Genomic DNA, 19,039 nt, shown 5'->3' with positions numbered 1-19,039 from the left:
CAAAGAACTGCATCTCTGTTCTCAACAGTGCTTTTAGACGACATTTATCTTGTTTGCATATCAACATTAATGCCCCAATATTCCGAAGTCTCACTTTGACTCTAAGGTAGAATTTTCCCTCTTTTCTCCAAAAGAAAGTAACATAAATGATGAGAAAAGGGAAGAGATTTCATCTTTATTTAACTCCATAGACTTCTACAGATCAAGGTTCACAGCCTGGATTCTTTATTGTTCTTCCATTTTAACAAAGGATTGCTTAGAGAATGGTATCCTTTCTCCTTAGCATGTTTTAGGTTAAACAGAAGTCTGGGCTTGGAGTCAGAAGACTCAAGTCCAGATCTTACCCCTCCCCCTTACTGATCTGGGGCAAGGTGCTTAACATCTTTGTTCCTCAGGCAGCACTCTAAAATATAACAACCAGCCTGTGACTTAGTAGTTACCTGTTTTGGTGCAGAACGTTCTTGTACCAGTAGTTTTCTCATGCTGACAAAATCACAGATCTTTTGCATATTCATAAATGTTTTCCACTATGTTATTGGAAAACCAAGATAGACTTAGAACATGACATTTATTGCTTTTTTCTTTCTATATGTTAATTAACATCACAATTAAATCCATCTCCTTCCCTGACGACATCTTCTATAATAACCCTTTGCTTAAAATAGCAACATTTTTAGGTGAAATAAAACTCTATTTTTATTAAATATTGTATTTTTTCCAATTACATGTAAAAGCAATTTTTAACATTCATTTTTAAAAATTTTGAGTTCCAAATTTACCCCCTCCTTCTCCACCCTTCTCATTGAGGCAATTTGATATTAGAATTGTCATTTTTATCATATTGGCTCAGCCTACTCATGAGCAATCAATTTTTTGCATGCAAAACTTATTTCTGAATTAGTCATTTTAAAGAAAATGAACAAAAATTTTTTTAAAAACTGTAGTATAATTTGATCTGCATTCAGAATCCATCAGTTCTTTCTCTGGAGGTGGATAGCATTTTTCATCATAAGTCCTTTGAGATTGTCTTGGGGCTTTGTATTTCAGAGAATAGCAGTTCATTCACAGTTGATCATCATTACAATATTGTTGTTACTATGTACAATGTTCTGGTAGAATTATCATTTTTCTTATATTGGTTCAGCCTACCCATGAGCAATTAATATTTTTCTAATTGTTCAGGTCTGAATTTGTGTGGAGAGTGTTGTGTAATCGTGTTCATAGAGTTTCTGGGTTTGTCTTGGCAGGCAGACTCCCAAGTAGTTTATATTGTCTACAGTTATTTTAAATGGAATTTCCCTTTTTGCTTCTTGTTGTTGGACTTTGTTGGCAATATATAGAAATGCTGGTGATTTATGTGGTTTTGTTTTCTATCCTACAACTTTACTAAAGTTGCTGATTATTTCAACTAGTTTTTTTATCAGTTCTCTAAGTATACCATCATCTGCAAAGAGTGATAGTTTTGTGTCCTCATTGACTATTCTAAGTTCTTCAATTTCTTTTTCTTCTCTATTTCTAAAGCTAACATTTCCAGCACAATATTGAATTCTGGTTTTTAATCCACTCTGCTCCCCACTTCCATTTTATGGGTTAGTTCATCCCATTCACATTCACAGTTATGTATTTCCTTTTATCTTATTTTTCTGCTGTTTATCCTCTCTCTCTCTCTCTCTCTCTCTCTCTCTCTCTCTCTCTCTCTCTCTCTCTCTCTCTCTCTCTCTCTCTCTCTCTCTCTCCTTTTACGCTGGCCCTCCTTAAAAGTATTTTGCTTCTGATCACTGCTTTCCCCAATCCTCCCTCTCTTCTATAAGCCCCACCTTCTTCTCTTATCCCCCTCCCTTCCTACTTCTCTGAAGGGTAAGAAACCCAAATGAGTGTGTATGTTATTGCCTGCGATCACCACCCCATTCTTCCTCTTCTTTCTCCCTTCTCCCAGGGCATTCCTCTTTCTCACTCCTTAATTTGTTTATATCATTCCATCACAGTCAACTCACACCTGTGTTCTCTCTCTATCTCTATTTCTAACTGCCCTAATAATGACAAAGTTCTTAAGAGTTTCAAGTAAGAGTTTCTTCCTATCTAGGAATATAAACAGTTTAACCCTGTTAAATGCCTTATGATTTCTCTTTCCTGTTTACATTCTCTTAAGTCTTATACTTAAGAATCAAATTTTCTGTTCAGTTCTGGTCCTTTCATCAGGAATTATTGAAAGTCCTCTATTTCACTAAATATCCATTTTTTCCTGAAGGATTATATTCAGTTTTACTGGGTAGATGATTCTTTATTGTAATCCTAGCTCTCTTGCCCTCCAGAATATCATATTCCCAATGCTCCTACCCTTTAATGTAAAAGCTGCTAAATAAATCCTGATTATCTTGACTGTGCACTCCACTCTCACCCCAGTGAGACCTTTCTTATTGACCTTCTATCTTGTCTTCAGCTAGAAAATTGTTTCACCTACTCTTTTATCAATCCGGAATTTGCTTTGAGTTGTTCTTTTATAGCTGTTTGGAGGGAAATCTGGGAGAGCTCAAATACACCCCTGCCTTTATTCTATCATTTTGGCTCCATCTCTGAAATGAAAATTTGAAACAAATTGATAAAGATGAGTGCAGTTCCTTGTGACTGCCACACTGAGGCATGTAATGCATTGTTTTATAGTGACCTTTAAGCCATTAGAACTTAAAATTTCCATGTAAGAAACCACCCATGATTGAAACTTACAAACAGATATACTTTGACTCCCAGTCATCTCATCTTCCACATGTACATGTACAGCATGTGTGTTGAGTACTAAAAAGTATCTTCTACATCAGAAGGGAAATGCTTCTAAGGTTCTTTATTATACAAAAGAAGCAAAGCAAACAAAAACTTATAGTCCTTCATTTTTATCTAGTCAGTATCCACACATAAATATCACCTCTGAAAGATGAAACATATTTTTTGATTAAAGATATGCAGACAAGGCATTCACACCAGTGCCCTTAGCTGTGCATTCCAGTGTCACCACCACTCACCTTAATTAGTATTTTCTTCCTTTCTCTAACCAAAATATCACAAGGTCATAGAATTTTAGAGCTGGAAGAAACCTTTGAGATTATCCTTTATGCTCTAATTTTTAAGTTCATTTTTCCTATTCTGTTTTCATAGAAAAGAAGAACAGCTAGAATACTTATAAACTGATAAAAATAAGTGTAGTATGTAATATAAATTATATTTACACCATACATTGGACATAGGGTAGATACATCCCAGTCCTGGTAAGAACGGAAGATCTGATACAGTGAAATGATGCATACCCTCATTAACTAATCCTCTAAAAACAAAGTTTATTTATTGCAAAGTTAATCTTTTTTATCATAATGGGTGAGGCCCAACATCAGGTCAAATATAGATATTAAGAGTAAAGGAATAAGCATTTCTATAGGACCTACTATGTGCCAGGTCCTGTGCTAAGCCCTTTTTTACAAATATCATCTCATTTGTTCCTCACAACAACCCTAGAAAGTAGGTGCTACTATAATCCCAGTTTTACAGAAAGGATTTGAACTTAGTTCTTCCTGACTCCAAGCTCAATGTTATATACAGTGAACCACTCTAAGGAGGAAATTTCTGTATGACCCTATGCTCGACTTAGGGGCTGGTAGAGCTTGTGAATGCTGGACAGGAAGCATCCTTGAAAGAGGTGGGAACCTACACTACTTTCTTCTCTCATTGCTTCCTTCTCTCATTCCTTCTTCTCATTGCTTGGGGATGGAGGAGTTAGGAAGCCACATTCTGACTGTTGGATTGAAAAGAAATGAGGAACGTGGCCAGTTAGATCAGCACTGTCCTGATCTATCCCTATTAGAACATTTTCCCTTTTCTAGACTCCATAGAGAACTGATGCTTAATCATTAACAAGCAAAAAAGCAAATGCTGGGAGAGGATTCTGTGAAGACAGTGGAGTGCGTCAGAAAAATTCAAATTCTCAAGATTTTTCCCCACAAAACAGTCAAAATGGCACTCAGGGCGAACAAAGTGTGGGTGCAGATAAATAACAATAGGGGCACAATCCAGTCTCCCTGGGACAATTTGAGAAGATCTGAAGAAAAAAACCTGAAGAGTAAACACCTCCAGGCTAGGTTCCATTTTAACTAGAAGCCCTAAGCCCTGGGGTTAGTTGGTTTGAGAGGCTACTTCAGCCCCATTCAAAGGAACTTTCACACACACACATCCATAGTGACAAGAGCTGGGCATTTGAGCCCAGGAAGATTAAAGGAACCTCTGCTGATGAAGAATGCCGGACCCAGCTGTGCTGTGAAGAGCAAAGGGGGTGAGAAGGATCCAGCACACATCCAGTGAATACAGAAGCAGTGAGGCAGAAAGTCCCTGGCTGTGGGCACTTACAGGAGGTAGGAGGTTTAGCTATGGTTCCAGACAGGAGAGGAGAACTGAAGATCTGGGGCAAGAGGCACCATCTCTCATACCCCAGGGCTAGAGATGATTACAAAAATTCAGCTATCACCACAAAAAAAACGCACAGGCAAAGGAGAAAAAATACAACCATAGAAATCTACTGTAGGAATACAGATGACCAGGATTCATCTTCAGAAGAGAATATTGAAATAAGGAAACACCCAAAGACTAATGTCAAATGGTCACCTGCCCAAAAAGAATTCTTAGATCTTTAAAAAGACTTTAAAAATCAAATGACAGAGATGGAAAAAAAAAAAGAGTAATCCAAGAAAAATAAGAAGGTAATGAAAGGCAAGTCAACTAATTAGGAAAGGAAATCCAGAATCTTAAGGAAGAAAATGACACCTTGAAAATTAGAATTGGGCAAAGTAAAGCCAGCAAAATTATAAGAGATCAAGAAATAATTAAGCCAAATATGAATTATGAAAAAATAGAAGAGAAAGTAAAACGTCTTATAAGAAAAACAATAGATCTGAAGAATAGATCAAGAAGAGAAAATATAAAAATAATTAGACTAACTGAAAGATATGATCAAAAAAAATAGTCTTGATATAGTAATACAAGAAACAGTTAAAGAAAATTGTCCTGTCAAGGATAAAATATTAAAAGTATAATATATATCCATACATAGTATATATATATATATATATATATATATATATATATATATATATATATATATATATATATATATATATATATATATATATGTGAAATGTAAAAGGTATGTCTAGGGGTAGAACCAAGAGAGTTCTTAAAATACCTGTAAAAAATTACTCTAAACAAATTCTAGAGCAGCAGAAGCCACAAAATATCAGAGTGAAACAGATTTCTTGGCCAAGACAGACTGGAAGGCCAACAGGAAAGTTCTATCACATCGGGTTCAGGGTGGAGCCCAGCATGGCCCTCCCAGCATGGACAGGACTGGAACAGGCTTCAGGGTGCTGAATCACAAGTAGCTGCTGCAGGTCCCAGATTTCACAGCCCACAAATGCCAAAGAGAGCTTCAAAGATCAATAAGAAATCTCTTTCACCTGGGTGAGAGGGGAACTTGGTCTGGCTCCAGTCCCAGCCCCAGGGCAGCAGCAGCCACTTTTGCAGCCCTGGCCTAAAGACTCGCAGTTCCAGGACAGAAAAGAGTCACAGACCACAGCATAGGCCAGGAGAGGAGTAAACTCCTCTCCCTTGATTGTGCCACCTTGGAGGAACTGAGAACTTACAGATCCTTAGAGATGTCTCAGAGAATAGCCGCATAAAACCTCTGAAACATAGGGTAGTATGCCCTCTGTTTGACAAAAGACTCAAAAGTCAAGTAACTGGCTGGGAAAATGTCCAAAAAGGGGGAAAAAATAAGACTATAGAAGGTGATATTCTTGGTGAACAGGTATTTTCTTCCATCCTTTCAGATGAGGAAGAGTAAAGTATATAATCAGAGGAAGACAGCAAGGTCAAAGCTTCTACATCCAAAGCCTCCAAAAAAAATATGCCATCGTCTCAGGCCTTGGAAGAGCTCAAAAAGGATTTTGAAAACCAAATGAGAGAGGTAGAGGAAAAATTGGGAAGAGAAATGAGAGAGATGCAAGAAAATATGAAAAGTGAATCAGCAACTTGCTAAAGGAGACTCAAAAAATGCTGATGAAAATAACACCTTTAAAAATAGACTAACCCACATAGCAAAAGAGGTCCAAAAAGCCAAGGAAAAGAATGCTTTAAAAAAGCAGAATTGGTCAAACGGAAAAGGAGGTTCAGAAGCTCACTGAAGAAAATATTTCTTTAAAAATTAGAATTGAGCAGATGGAACTTAATGACTTTATGAGAAATCAAGAAATTACAAAAAAACCAAAATAATGAAAAAATAGCTGACAAGGTGAAATATCTCATTGGAAAAACAAGTGACCTGGAAAACAGATCAAAGACAGATAATTTTAAAATTATTGTTCTACCTAAAAACCATGATCAGAAAAACAGCCTAGACATCATCTTCAAAGAAATTATTAAGGAAAACTGCCCTGATATTCTAGAACCAGAGGAAATAGAAATGAAAATAATTCACCAATCACCTCCTGAAAGAGATCCCAAAAGGAAAACTCCTAGGAACATTGTAGCAAAATTCCAGAATTCCCAGGTCAAGGAGAAAATATTACAATCAGCCCAAAAGAAACCATTCAAGTATTGTGGAAACACAATCAGGATAACACGGGATTTAGCAGCTTCTACAGTAAGGGATCCAAGGGCTTAGAATATGATACTCCAGAAGGCAAAGGAGATAGGATTAAAACTAAGAATCACCTACCCAGCAAAACTAAGTATAATACTTCAGCAAAAAAATGAAATTTCAGTGAAATAGAGGACTTCCAAGCATTCTTGTTGGAAAGACCAGAGCTGAATAGAAAATTTGACTTTCAAATACAAGAATCAAGAGAAACATGAAAAGGTAAACAGGAAAAAGAAGCCTTAAAGAACTTATTAAAGTTGAACTGTTTGCATTCCTACATGGAAAGATGTTATTTGTAACTCATCTAACCTTATTCAATATTAAGATAGTTAAGGGAACATATATACATATTAATATATATGTATATATATATCTATACATATATATATATAGATATATGTATAGATATCTATACATATATCTATATATATCTATATATATAGATATATGTATAGATATCTATACATATATCTATATATCTATATCTATATATATATATATATAGAGAGAGAGAGAGAGAGAGAGAGAGAGAGTACTTTATTGTAGCCTCCTGGGGAGAAGGGGAAAGAGGGGAAAAGAACAAAGTAAAAAGGTGCACAGCAGAGAGCTAAAGAACACACAAGGAAACAAAGATGGATGATTTTCAACACAACAAATGTTATTTATCGTACAGCCTTTCTTGAAATGAAAATTTATTGCTACATAATTTGAATCCTCTCATGTTGTACTATGCATCTGACATGCTTTTTTCTTTTTTAACTTTGTATTTAATTTCCAATATTTAAGTTTATGTTATGTTTTTTGTTCTTTTCTCTATTCTGTATTTATGTTCTGCCATTTGAGTCTAAAGTAAAATTTTAAAAATTATTTTTAAAAAATCAAATGCCAAGGTTTGTACCATTATAGCCCATTGCTGTATTATTTGAAATTACAGGCTAGTATGAAAATCAGGTAGGAGACCAGAAGAATCCAGACTGACCTGAAGGATTGTGTATAAAAACCTGTAGAATTTGGGGTTGTCAGTCAATAGCTTCAGAGACATATATTATATAGTCAAGTACATAGATGCAGCTCTTAGTCCAATTTAATGAATGTATCTGTGTGTTCAGTCATCTTATTAATGCCAAGATGAATTTAGTATTTCAAGCAATGACTCACCATCCTTACAAGGGAATATTCTAACCCGTACAAGAAGCATTGATTAGATATGTTCCCATAAATAATGCAATATATAACACATTTTTATATACTATTCTTATTACTTATCTTTAAACCATTATTATTTGGATCTTTGCTATATTAATTTGCATAGATTAAATCAAGCATAACAAATGCACAAATAAATACAAATGAAGTTGCTATAAAATATATCTGTGGCATCAAATGACATTTCACACATATATTAATGTTGTTCTTATGAGTTATATTCTAAGAATCTTCAAAGGATCTGTGACTCATCAGTGTGGGAAATAGTCAGTGTTGGAGGGGCTGCAAGAAAACATGTGCACACTAATATGTTTTTGATGGAGTTATAAATTGATCCTCCACCAGTGAAAATCATAATGTCTCTGTACCTTCTCAACCTATTCATTTCTTATCCATTTTCATTAGCAAATTCTCTAAAGAATACTATTCAACATACTATAGGCTTTCCTTTGGATCATTAATAATTCATAAATGAAAGTCCAGCACTTGTGCTATTCACTTCTTATCTCTAGCCTTCATTGGATAACCTCCTCACCTATTTTTCCAGTAATCCTTAATGATATCTTTTCATTCATTTCTTGGGCACAAGCTACTATGCGGCAGCCTACCTCTATCCACCATGCATCTTTCAATTGCTCAGCATATCAGTGGCAATTAAGATTCTTCTGAGATCTTTGTCACAGAGTCACAGAACTGGAAGGGATTTCAGAAGGGATTTCTCATCCAGCCTATACCCAAACAGAAATCTCCCTTGACAATTTCTCTGACAAGGAATTCATCTGGAAGCACAAAAGGTCTAGAAACTTAACAGAAATCCTAAAATAAAGTAGGAGGAATAGTACTTCGAGAAATCAAATTATATTATAAATTGTTAGTTACAAAAACTGTTTAGTGCTGGCTAAAAAATAGAAGAGTAGATGCATGGAACGTACTAGATAAACAAGAAATAGAAATACAGCTCGATAGCCTAGTATTTGATAAACCTAAGAATGTAAACTGCTTATAGGAGGACTATCTATTTAAAAAAGCTGGGGCAGTTAGGTGGTACAGCGGAATCAAGGCCTAGAATCAAGATTAGACTCTTCCTGAGTTCAAATCTGGCCTCAGACACTTACTAGCTATGTGACCCTGGGCAAGTCACTTAACCCTGTTGGCTTCAGTTTCCTTATCTATAAAATGAGTTAGAGAAGGAAATGGCCAACCACTCCAATAGCTTTGCCAAGAAAATCCCAAATGGAATCACAAAGAGTCAGATAGAACTGAAAATGATTGAACAAAAACAAAGCTGAAAAACTTGACAAGTGATTTGGCAGTATGTGGGTATATACACATGAATACACGTGTGTGTGTATGTGTTTAGACCTGCATCTTATACCATATACCATAATAAGTACCTAAAAAATACATGACCTAAATACAAAAGGTCAAACCTTTTTTTTTCAATCAAAGGAAAATGAAAGCAGTTGATTCTTACAACCATGGCTAAGGAGAGAATTCTTCACTGAACAGGGGTTGGAAGTGATCCCAAAAGATAAAGATGAGTACATGACATGGAAAAGCTTTTGTACAAACAAGATAAATATATCTAGGATAAAAAGGAAATTGTCAATTGGAGAAAATGTCAATTGGGGGGAAAAAAGCCTTTGCATCAAGTATGTCTGATATGGGTCTAATATCCAAAGTATTTAGTGAATTAGCACAAAAACATTGCACAAAGAGTCATTCCTCAGTGGATAAGTGATCAAAGGATATGAACAGGTTTCAAATAAAGAATTGTAACTATTAACTACCATATGAAAGATTGCTCCAAATTGCTAATAGGTTTTGCCTAAAACTCAGCAAATTTTCTAAGACAAAAATGGAAATAGTCAGTGTTGGAGAGGCTGCAGGAAAACATGTGCACGCAAATATGTTTTTGATGGAGTTATAAATTGATCCAACCACTGTTGGAAATAATTTGAAATTCAATTAATAAAATGACAATTAATAAAATGACAATAAAATGAAAGATCTCACTGCTGGGGATATTCCCCCCAAAAAGTCAAGAACAAATATAACAACCATAAAAGTTCCCTATATACCAAAATATTGCTAGCTACTGTATTATTGCTTATTATATTGCAGTAGCTAAAAATTTAAAGAAAAAAGTGTATACTCATGGATTAAGGAATTTCCTATATGCCAGCAAACTTCATCAGACAACCACAGTCATTCCAGACCTGGTGCCTATTGTAACTCACATCTCTGATGTTTTCTGGGCACTTTCTTATCCTTGAATAGGTAATTGATTATATTTGTGCCAAGGGTGGGAGCGGAAAAACAGGAACAGCACTGTCCAGCACAAGTTTAATATATTATTTCCTAGCCCTTAATGGCTCCTAGGTACAAAGTGAGACGCTACTCAGCATTCAGGAATGTTATGGGTTCAGGATCGCAGCTTAAAGTAGCCTTCATTTTTGGTGACCCTAAAAAAAACTCTCTTATTACTATTTCCTTCAAGAAACATAAACAAAGTATGCCAGACCTACAGCATTTTCTTTTCTCCCCCAGATGTTTGATACATCTGGGGTTCTAACTGTCAAAAGTTCGCTTATTGGATTGTCTGACTACTTAAGGAGAGAGGCCCTGAGTGATGCATTTCACTCCATATCCACAGTCGCTCCATCCAGCACTGGGGCGCAGAACTCTGCTTGTCTGAATTTTTTTCTTTCTTGGAGTGTGGGGGGTCAGAATGCTAGGAAGAAGTATGTATTTTTCATTTTGTCTCTTATTCATTTATATAAATGGCTTCCTCTCCTTGTCTCCCTCTCCCTCTTCCTCCCTCCTACCTACCCTCTCCTCAACCTCCCCTTCCCCCATACAAACACGCAATTTTGTTCTCAGAAGTCAGTTGCTTGTCATATCCTGGATTATTCCTCATCAAGGGGTCATTCTATTGAAGTTAGTGCCCTTTAAGAAGCTGACAATTTAATTTTGCAAAAATTCTGCTTTAAAAGTAGTATTTTGTAGCTTTGTAGATGATGTGTTCATACTTCGGTTGTATAAAATAAAACAAAATCCTGCCGCCCTTCCCATTGTCCTTTGGGTCAGTTTAAAATGTTGAGTCCAGGCGTCATGGTATTTTGAGATTCGTAGCCATATAACTTTGCTAGGAAGACCTTTGTATTGCAATTGTAATTTGTCCCACAGAGCCTCAAATTCCATGTTCAGTTCAAATAAACATTCCAACTACAAGAGTACTAAATATGCTTTACTAAGATAACAAAAAATGTAGAGATACATTAGAGATTAAGGATACATAGTGACAACTGAACATAACAGCAATCAAAGGTGCTTCTCATAGTCCCTCACAGAAGCCTGCCCTAGGTCCTGATAGCATCAGTTAGCAGCCTGATAATTTCTTCCAGATCAGAAGGGCAATAATCCTTCTTGGGAATATTGTTGTTATTTAGCCATTTCAGTCATGTCTGACTTTGTGATCCCATTTGGAGTTTTCTTGGCAAAGACACTGGGCTTGTCATTTCCTTCTCCAGCTCATTTGACAGATGAGGAAACTGAGGGTTAAGTGACTTACCCAGGGTCACACAGCTAGTAAGCATCTGAGGTCAAATTTGAACTCAGGAAGAGGAGTCTTCCAGATCCCAGGGCTAATGCTTTTTCCACTGCACCACCCAGCTGCCCCTCCTTGTGATCGATCCCTTTTGTTAAATACTTGATCTCAACATGCTCTATGTGATTGTACCTCTGGCCTCTCCCACTCCCTCATTTCATAAACTTAATTTTCCATAAATTCCACTGTGCTGCTGTCCTCTGGGATACTTGCTTATTCTGATTATATGTAAGTAAGAAGGATTTACTATATGTCCTGGCTAAAGTCCCCTACAAAATCATAGAAGACTCCTGGATAAATGCGACTACAGAGATAACTTGGCTCAGTGACCCTCAGTGTATTAACATCAATTGAAAATAAGAAATAATTTCCAACATTGGTGACCATTGTAATGGAAAAGGTCTTACATGAGGTCCCAATGTACAAGGATGAGTGATATCTAGTTTATAAATCATGATATCTTCCAGGTACTCTGATTTGTGGATAATATCATTCTGGCTGCATCAACCCATACCAAGAACATTCCAAGGCCTCATCAATAATCACTAATCAAAAAGGATTAACCTACCAATTCATATAGGAAAACTAGCTGGAAAAACTAAAGGCCAATTGTCCAGGGTATGATACGCAGAAGAAGGCCCATTAATGAAATTAACAAATCAATACAGGTATCTGGAACGGGCATTCCAGATGGAAATGAGTTCAAGGTTCAAAATTAAGAAGAGAGACCCATAGAGAGAGAGAGATTGAAGATTCACTAGTGATGATAATTGCCAGCATAAAGATCTAGAGAATTCAAGAAGGAGTAAGATGGAAGGCATAGGACAAATAATTAACAGTAAACCACCTTCTCTTTTAGAATCTCTAGTCATAAGGTTATACCATTGTCTTTCTGAATTTTAAAAAAATCTATTTCTTTGACATTTAGCATTTTTACCTGATTATTAGATTTCTTTGCCTATTATAAATTTATATAGTCACTTTATCTCCTCACTAATAAATGTTTCCTTGGTAAAATGAATCTTAGAACAGTAGTTTTGTGTGTTGCTTCTTTCATCAGAGATGAAAATTTCTGCAAGGTAATTTAAGTACCCTATGACTATTATACCTTTCTTCTATTTCATTTTGGTCATCTGCATTAGAAAAGCATCAACCATATTCTCCCTCTGTTTATGTGATCTATGTTGTAGTTTCACAGAAAAATTACCTTTATTTCTTCTTCAACTCTTAAATCCTCACCAAAATTCTCTACATCAAGCTTCCTATCTCAGGTTTGAAGACCACCAAATAAGTGCATATTTTCTAACAAAGTAGTCCTACTTTACCTCCGCACACATTTTCAAAAGTTATAACATCATTTAATTAGTTCTCCTATTTTAACGAGTTTTACATAATTGTGGTTAGTTAAATCCAATAAACATTTATTAAGTGCCTACTATGTGCCAGTCACTGTGATAAGTGCTAAGGATACAATTAATTTAAAAGAAAGACAGTCTCTGCCCTCAAGGAGCTTACAGTCTAATGAAGGGAGACAACATGTAAAAGGAGACAGGAAAGTGGAGACTGGAGGAAAGATACCAGATGGTACCCCATGTAGGGGTATCTTGTTCCATTGAGCTGAAACCAGTCAGAGCAGCAGATGCAAAGCGGAATAGTTTGTGCATCAGACAAAAGTCTCAAGTCAGAATGAGTGAAGTGAATAAATCTTTTGTTGCCTTATGTTTTTATAATCAGATACTTCAAAAGGGCTATTCCATATCTCTACCTCAATAATTATAGAGAGCCCAGAATTCCCCAGTGCATCAATAAATCAGAGGCATAAACTGTATGAATAAAGCCTAGTTATCTCTTTTGAAATAAACAAATGCATTTTAAATAAGTATATTAAACATCTTTGATCAATTTAGGAGTTCTTTAACACCATGACTTGAAATGAAATGAGGCCACACAGGAATTCTATACAGATTGGTAGAAAAAATTCACCCAGCCCTGTCAGTTCTGTATAAAATAGCATGTCAGTTCAGAACCCAGGAATCTGAACATCTGACAGTGGTGAGGACAGAGAACTATTCCACCCAAAGATTCTGAGAGGGAAACAGAGAAGAGAGTTAAGAGAGAGAGAAAGTAAAGAGAGAAAAAGTCAGAACCTCAAGAGCTAAACTGAAAAGATTTGTTAGCATGGGGCAACAAGCAAAAGGAAAGAGGGAAAAAATAAAAGAATTGAGCTGCAGCTGAGAAGGGAGAGACTGAGAAGGGTTATCAAGGCAACTCATCACAGAAAACTCAGACTGAAGACACCAGCTGTACCCACCCTCAGTGACTGAGGAAAGTTCCAAGAAAAGTTCTGATCTTTCCCCAACTTCCCCTCCCAATGCTTGTCTATTAGTAGACACCATAATATACCTGCTACTTCTTCACCTGCATGTTTCCAGTAACCTGAATTCTGCTTTAACCACAAAGAGACCGGTATACGGTTAGCAATAAATAGAAATGTTAATTAAAGGAAAGAACCAAACCTCTGCCTAAATTTAGGAGTCTCCTAATTGAGAGCTAAGAGCAATTAGGATTATATTTATAATTTTTCATTTAACCTAATTCCCCTAAAGCAGCAGATGAGAGAAACATGTGGGCCTGAAGATACATTATATTGCCTTTAGGAGTCAAAGCAGCTAATTATTATAACAGGGTATGGTTGATTACATCTTCAGAGACAACGTGTTAGATATATTGATAAATATATCTGATGTAGTCACCTCCACCCTCCTCAGTGACACCTGCACCCACTAGTGTTAAGGTTGTATTTCTTTTAAATGTATTAGACTTTTCCCCCATTTAACTTCTTGTAATATCTTTGTTTAGTTGTCATCCAGACATTTCTTTTGTGCTGAACTGTAAAAGAAACACATTCTTTGTCTTTTAGGCTCTTCAGACATATCGGAGTGATCCTGCCATGAGGAAAATGTTAAACCACCTCTATTTCTACATCATGCCTGTTTTTAATGTTGATGGATACCATTTTAGCTGGACCAATGTAAGCCATTTTGTCTTTCCACTAGACATTGAATAAATAATAGGACATAGAGCTGAAAGGACCTTTAGGAATTTAGTCCCAACTCCCTGAAAGGGAAGGTTGAGATAGTCAAAGTAACTTGTCCAGAGTCACACAGATAATTAGTAGGGGAGCCAGGACCAGAACCTCGATCCCTTTATTATCGATCCAATATTCTCTCTATTAACTGTCTCATTGACTCCTTTCTTAGATGCTCAAAAAGAAAATTATGCAGAAGTACTGAAATTAATTGAGTAGCTGATCTACTACTGTACATGTGACTAAACTGTAGACTTTCTTTTTCTTCATCTGTTTTCTTAATTGAGGTTAGGATCGATTTTGGAGGAAAACAAGGTCAAGAAACTCAAGGTTCCGTTGCCGTGGAGTGGATGCTAATCGTAATTGGAAGGTGAACTGGTGTGGTAAGTTGGGAAATAATTGGAAATTGGATCACAAGGTGCCCATAGGTTTCACACTTCAGAGTGACAAGCCCATTAGCAATCCAGCAGGAGCCTCTGCTGCTTTTCTAGTCTATGCAAGACTGACATAGAAAAGCACAGACATGGGGTCTCTGTCATGAGTCTCAAAGGAAATAAGGATAGATGTATATGTGTGTTATATATTTTAGGACCAAGAATTTAAGCCTGTCAGCCAAATTCTGAAAATTGATCATTTAAACATAGATATAAAAAGTGGGAGGAATGATGTATATGTGTCATAGAAATAACTAGAGCAGGAACTAATTTGTGATTTAAATCTGATTGAGTGAGTAATTTTATCATCCTCACCCCATTATACTGCCATGCTGATGAAAGCTGCCAACCTTTCTTTCTAGTTATAGTCAACCAGTCAGTCAAGGCATATTTGTTAACAATTTTATACAGACAATTGTATTTTTTTTTCTCTCCATTTCTAATGCAACCCTTACCCCTATTAATAAGGAAGCAGCTGTCTGGCATCTCATTATTCTTTGATGGGCCCATAGTCTCAACCATATGGAGACCCCTCCCACCCTATATGAGCCACTTATTCCAAAAATCAACCCACATTTTAGGTGAGGAGAAAGAATAAATTAGTTAAAAGGTGAAAGAGACAATCTAGGATTTTTTTAAAATAAGGAAATAGCCTTCTGACTTCTTCCAGCAGTACAGATCACAACTTCTCCATACCTTCCCACTCTTTGGCAGTTTCTTGCCATATCTTTCCATAAAGCCTCTAATAAAACTCTACCGAATGTTCTAAAGACTATCCTTTTGGGGGGAGAGGTTATTGTTTGGGTTTATTTTTTAATATTTTATGGATACAAATGTAGCCCTTGAACTATCCATATGTTACCCTTTACTCTGATTATATGACTGACCTACCACCTCCTCTGGTCTTAAATGTCACTGATTTATATGGCTCTATAAAATAAATATGAGTTATTACAACTAACAATCCATGTCCTAGAGAACTAAAGCAGAAATTGTGGCTATCTTAATGTCTTACTTTTGATAGTACATTTAGGAACAATGTTTTCATTCAATGTTTTATTATTGTTACTATAGTAACTCCTATTTGCTTAAGTTTGCATTTTACAAAGAGCTTTTCTCACAACCCTTTGAGGAAGGTAATACAAGTTTTATCACCTCCAGTTTCCAAATGAAAACACTGATGATCATCAGTTCAATTCTATTGACTCAGCATTTATTAGGTGCCTACACTGTGCAAGGCACTGTGGTAGGTGCTGGAAAAATGAAGATAAAAATAAAATCCCAGCCCTCTAGAAGGACACATTTTCTGGAGAGAATTGCCCATAAGCCCTTATCTGGTCGTTGTCAGGGCAGAGACTTACTGCCAAGTCCAGTGTTCTTCTGCTGACACCACTCTGCCATTCACAATATTATTCTCTTGTGCTATTGGCTATACTCAGGGGTTTTTTTTCAGACATTTTAACTTCTTGATTCTAATAAAACCTAGAGAATGGTAAAGAATCTTATGAACATTAGAACTCCAAAATTATACATGACCTGGTGACCTGAGAATACGGTTGTTCAGTCATTTTTCAGTTCTGAATGTCTCTTTGTGAGCTTGGGGTTTTCTTGGCAGATACTGAAGTGATTTGTCATTTACTTCTCTAGCTCATTTTACAGATGAGGAAACTGAGACAAATGGGGTTAAGTAACTTGCTCGTATCTGAGATCAGATTTGAACTCACGAAGATGAGTTTTCTTAATTCCAGGCCTAGTCATTCTATCTACTGTACCATCTAGTTGCCTCAAGAGGATGGTGTTACCCAATTAAAATTCAGTCTGAACCTGAATCCTTTTATGGAAAACAAATTTGGCTCCATAACATTCAGACCATAATGTTCCACACACTAATTTGAAAATACCAACTTTCTTAGTCAAGTTTGAAGAAGTTTTCAGAAGGCTTTGTCCTCCGTTTTTCCGTAAGATACATACAGGATAGATACGTTCCTTTGCCAGAGTGCTTAAACTTACATATACAGAAAGCAATATTACCAGGATAAAGTCAACCTCTTTTCACTCCTTGTGCTTCCATCTTCCCTTCTAAAACGTAAAGTGAGCTCCATCCCTACCTTAAAGAGATATTATGAGGAGAATGACATTATAAGCACAGAATGGGAAATTACCCAAGGTTTTTCTACTGAGGGCAAAATCTCCTTGGTAGGTTAGTGTGGGGTGACTCAGACCCAACAAGTCTATCCTGGAGAATAAAATGGACTAGACTCAAGCAGACAGTCTAGTACTGGGTTTTGCTCCCAGCTGACTATAACTGGTTTCTCAAGTCCTGCTCCCTCAATTGTTTCTTTTTCCTTTTCATGGGGGCAAGTTGGGGCAGGATGTTTCCCTCATCAAGGGAATAAACTGCCTTGATATTGAGATATGGCCCAGGATGTTGGAGAAGACAACTTTCTGGCTTTGCTAACAAGGCATCATTTCCTCTCTTCTCCCCATCATGTTCAATTTAGTCCTTTTTTTGAGTCCCCATACTTTTCTGCATCAGCCATCACCATCCTTCCTCTCAAGTGCAATGAATCTTGGAGTACAAGCTGGGCAATTTCAGCTAAAACAGAGTATCTGACAGGAGCACACATCATTATCTCAGTTTTACAGATGGGGAAACTGAAGCTTATAGAGTGTAAGTGACTTGACCAAGACAACCTGGCTAGTAAGCGGTAGAGCCAGAACTCAAACCCAGATGCCTTGACCTAAGTCCAGTGTTCTTTCCATTACCCTGTCTGCCCCAAATCTGTCAGATCAACATTGTTCTCTGTCTCCAGCAGGTGGGAACCAAGAGCTTAAAGATTGCATTATCAATCCTTTGCATCCCCGTCCTCATTTCACTAGTTAACAGACAGTATTAGCTACGTAACTCTAGCAGTTCAGCTAATGATGTATGTGTAAGGTTAGACTCCTTTGTAAACTCTCCCTATCATGTTGCATTGAAGTCTCTAGCTTCCATTTGGTTTTCCTTCTCTATTGAACTTATCTGTCTGTTGATATATTTTTCCACTTTGGGCTTTTGCTTCAGCTATAGTCTCAGCTGATAATTCCCTCAGTTTCTTCTTTCAATTTTTGATTCATTTAGATTTTCTCAGCAGAGTCAACATTCAAGACTTAGAATGAATTACTTCAAATTTCAAATAATTAGCAAATAATACACCTACTCATAGCAGTTGTTACAATGAAAGATATAAGGATATGTTATTTATTTTGCATACCAATTGATCCCGAATGTTCTGGCAAAAACTATTTCCAAAACATGTGCATAGACAATGGAAAACACTATTGTAGAGCCCAAACCAAACCAAACAACAAAGAGAAACAATTTTTGCTCTAAATCCAGAAAAGTGATAAAACATTTCCAAAATTAATGTGAGGGACAGCAAGTATTAATAACCAATTGTTGAAATTGATTAGTTCCATTAGTCCATCCTCCGTTCATCCACTAAAGTGATTTTCATATACAAAGCAAGCTGCGTACAGGAAATGATCAACAGAGGGAAGGCACCACGATTAAGAGGAGGTAGAGGAGGCTTCCTTTAGAATGTGAGATTTTAGTTGAGACTTAAACGAAGTCATACCCAGCAGGCAGAGCAGGGTAGGGAGAGTGTTTCAAGGATGGGAGACAGCCAGAGAAAAGACCCAAAGTCAAAAAATGGAATGTCTTGTTTGTGAAACAGACAGGATGTCAGTGTTGTTGGATTGAAGAATACATAGCATGCAGTAAGGTATAAGAACACTGGAAGGTTAGGAGGGAGCTAGGTCATGAAGAGTTTCAAATGCCAAACAAAATATTTTATATTTGCTCCTTGAGGCAATAGGAAGCTGATGGAGATTTTATTGAGCAAGGACATGACCTGATTGGACCAGTACTTTATGAAAATCACTTTAGTGGATGAATGGAGGATGGATTGAAGTTGAGTGAATGGAAAAGGGATGACAGTCACAAAGAGTAAGGAATAATAGATGGATGGCCCATTGATTTCTAGCTT

At 36.5% G+C, this 19,039-nt stretch overlaps 1 protein-coding gene across 3 annotated transcripts in view; it reads left to right on the top strand.

The window, feature by feature from the left end:
- CPA6 (carboxypeptidase A6) overlaps positions 1 to 19,039 on the top strand; it is a 365,360-nt gene that overhangs the window by 308,963 nt on the left and 37,358 nt on the right. For all 3 annotated transcript variants that reach the window (XM_072604784.1, XM_072604783.1, XM_072604785.1), the window contains 2 exons: positions 14,410 to 14,520; positions 14,870 to 14,960. In XM_072604784.1, the coding sequence (XP_072460885.1) occupies positions 14,410 to 14,520; positions 14,870 to 14,960 (202 nt within the window). The remainder of the gene's footprint in view (positions 1 to 14,409; positions 14,521 to 14,869; positions 14,961 to 19,039) is intronic.

Source organism: Notamacropus eugenii, chromosome 4 (genome assembly GCF_028372415.1).
Source record: "Notamacropus eugenii isolate mMacEug1 chromosome 4, mMacEug1.pri_v2, whole genome shotgun sequence".
Lineage (NCBI taxonomy): Eukaryota > Metazoa > Chordata > Mammalia > Diprotodontia > Macropodidae > Notamacropus > Notamacropus eugenii.
Note: the sequence above shows the minus strand (reverse complement) of the source record. Positions and strands in the feature narration are given on the sequence as shown.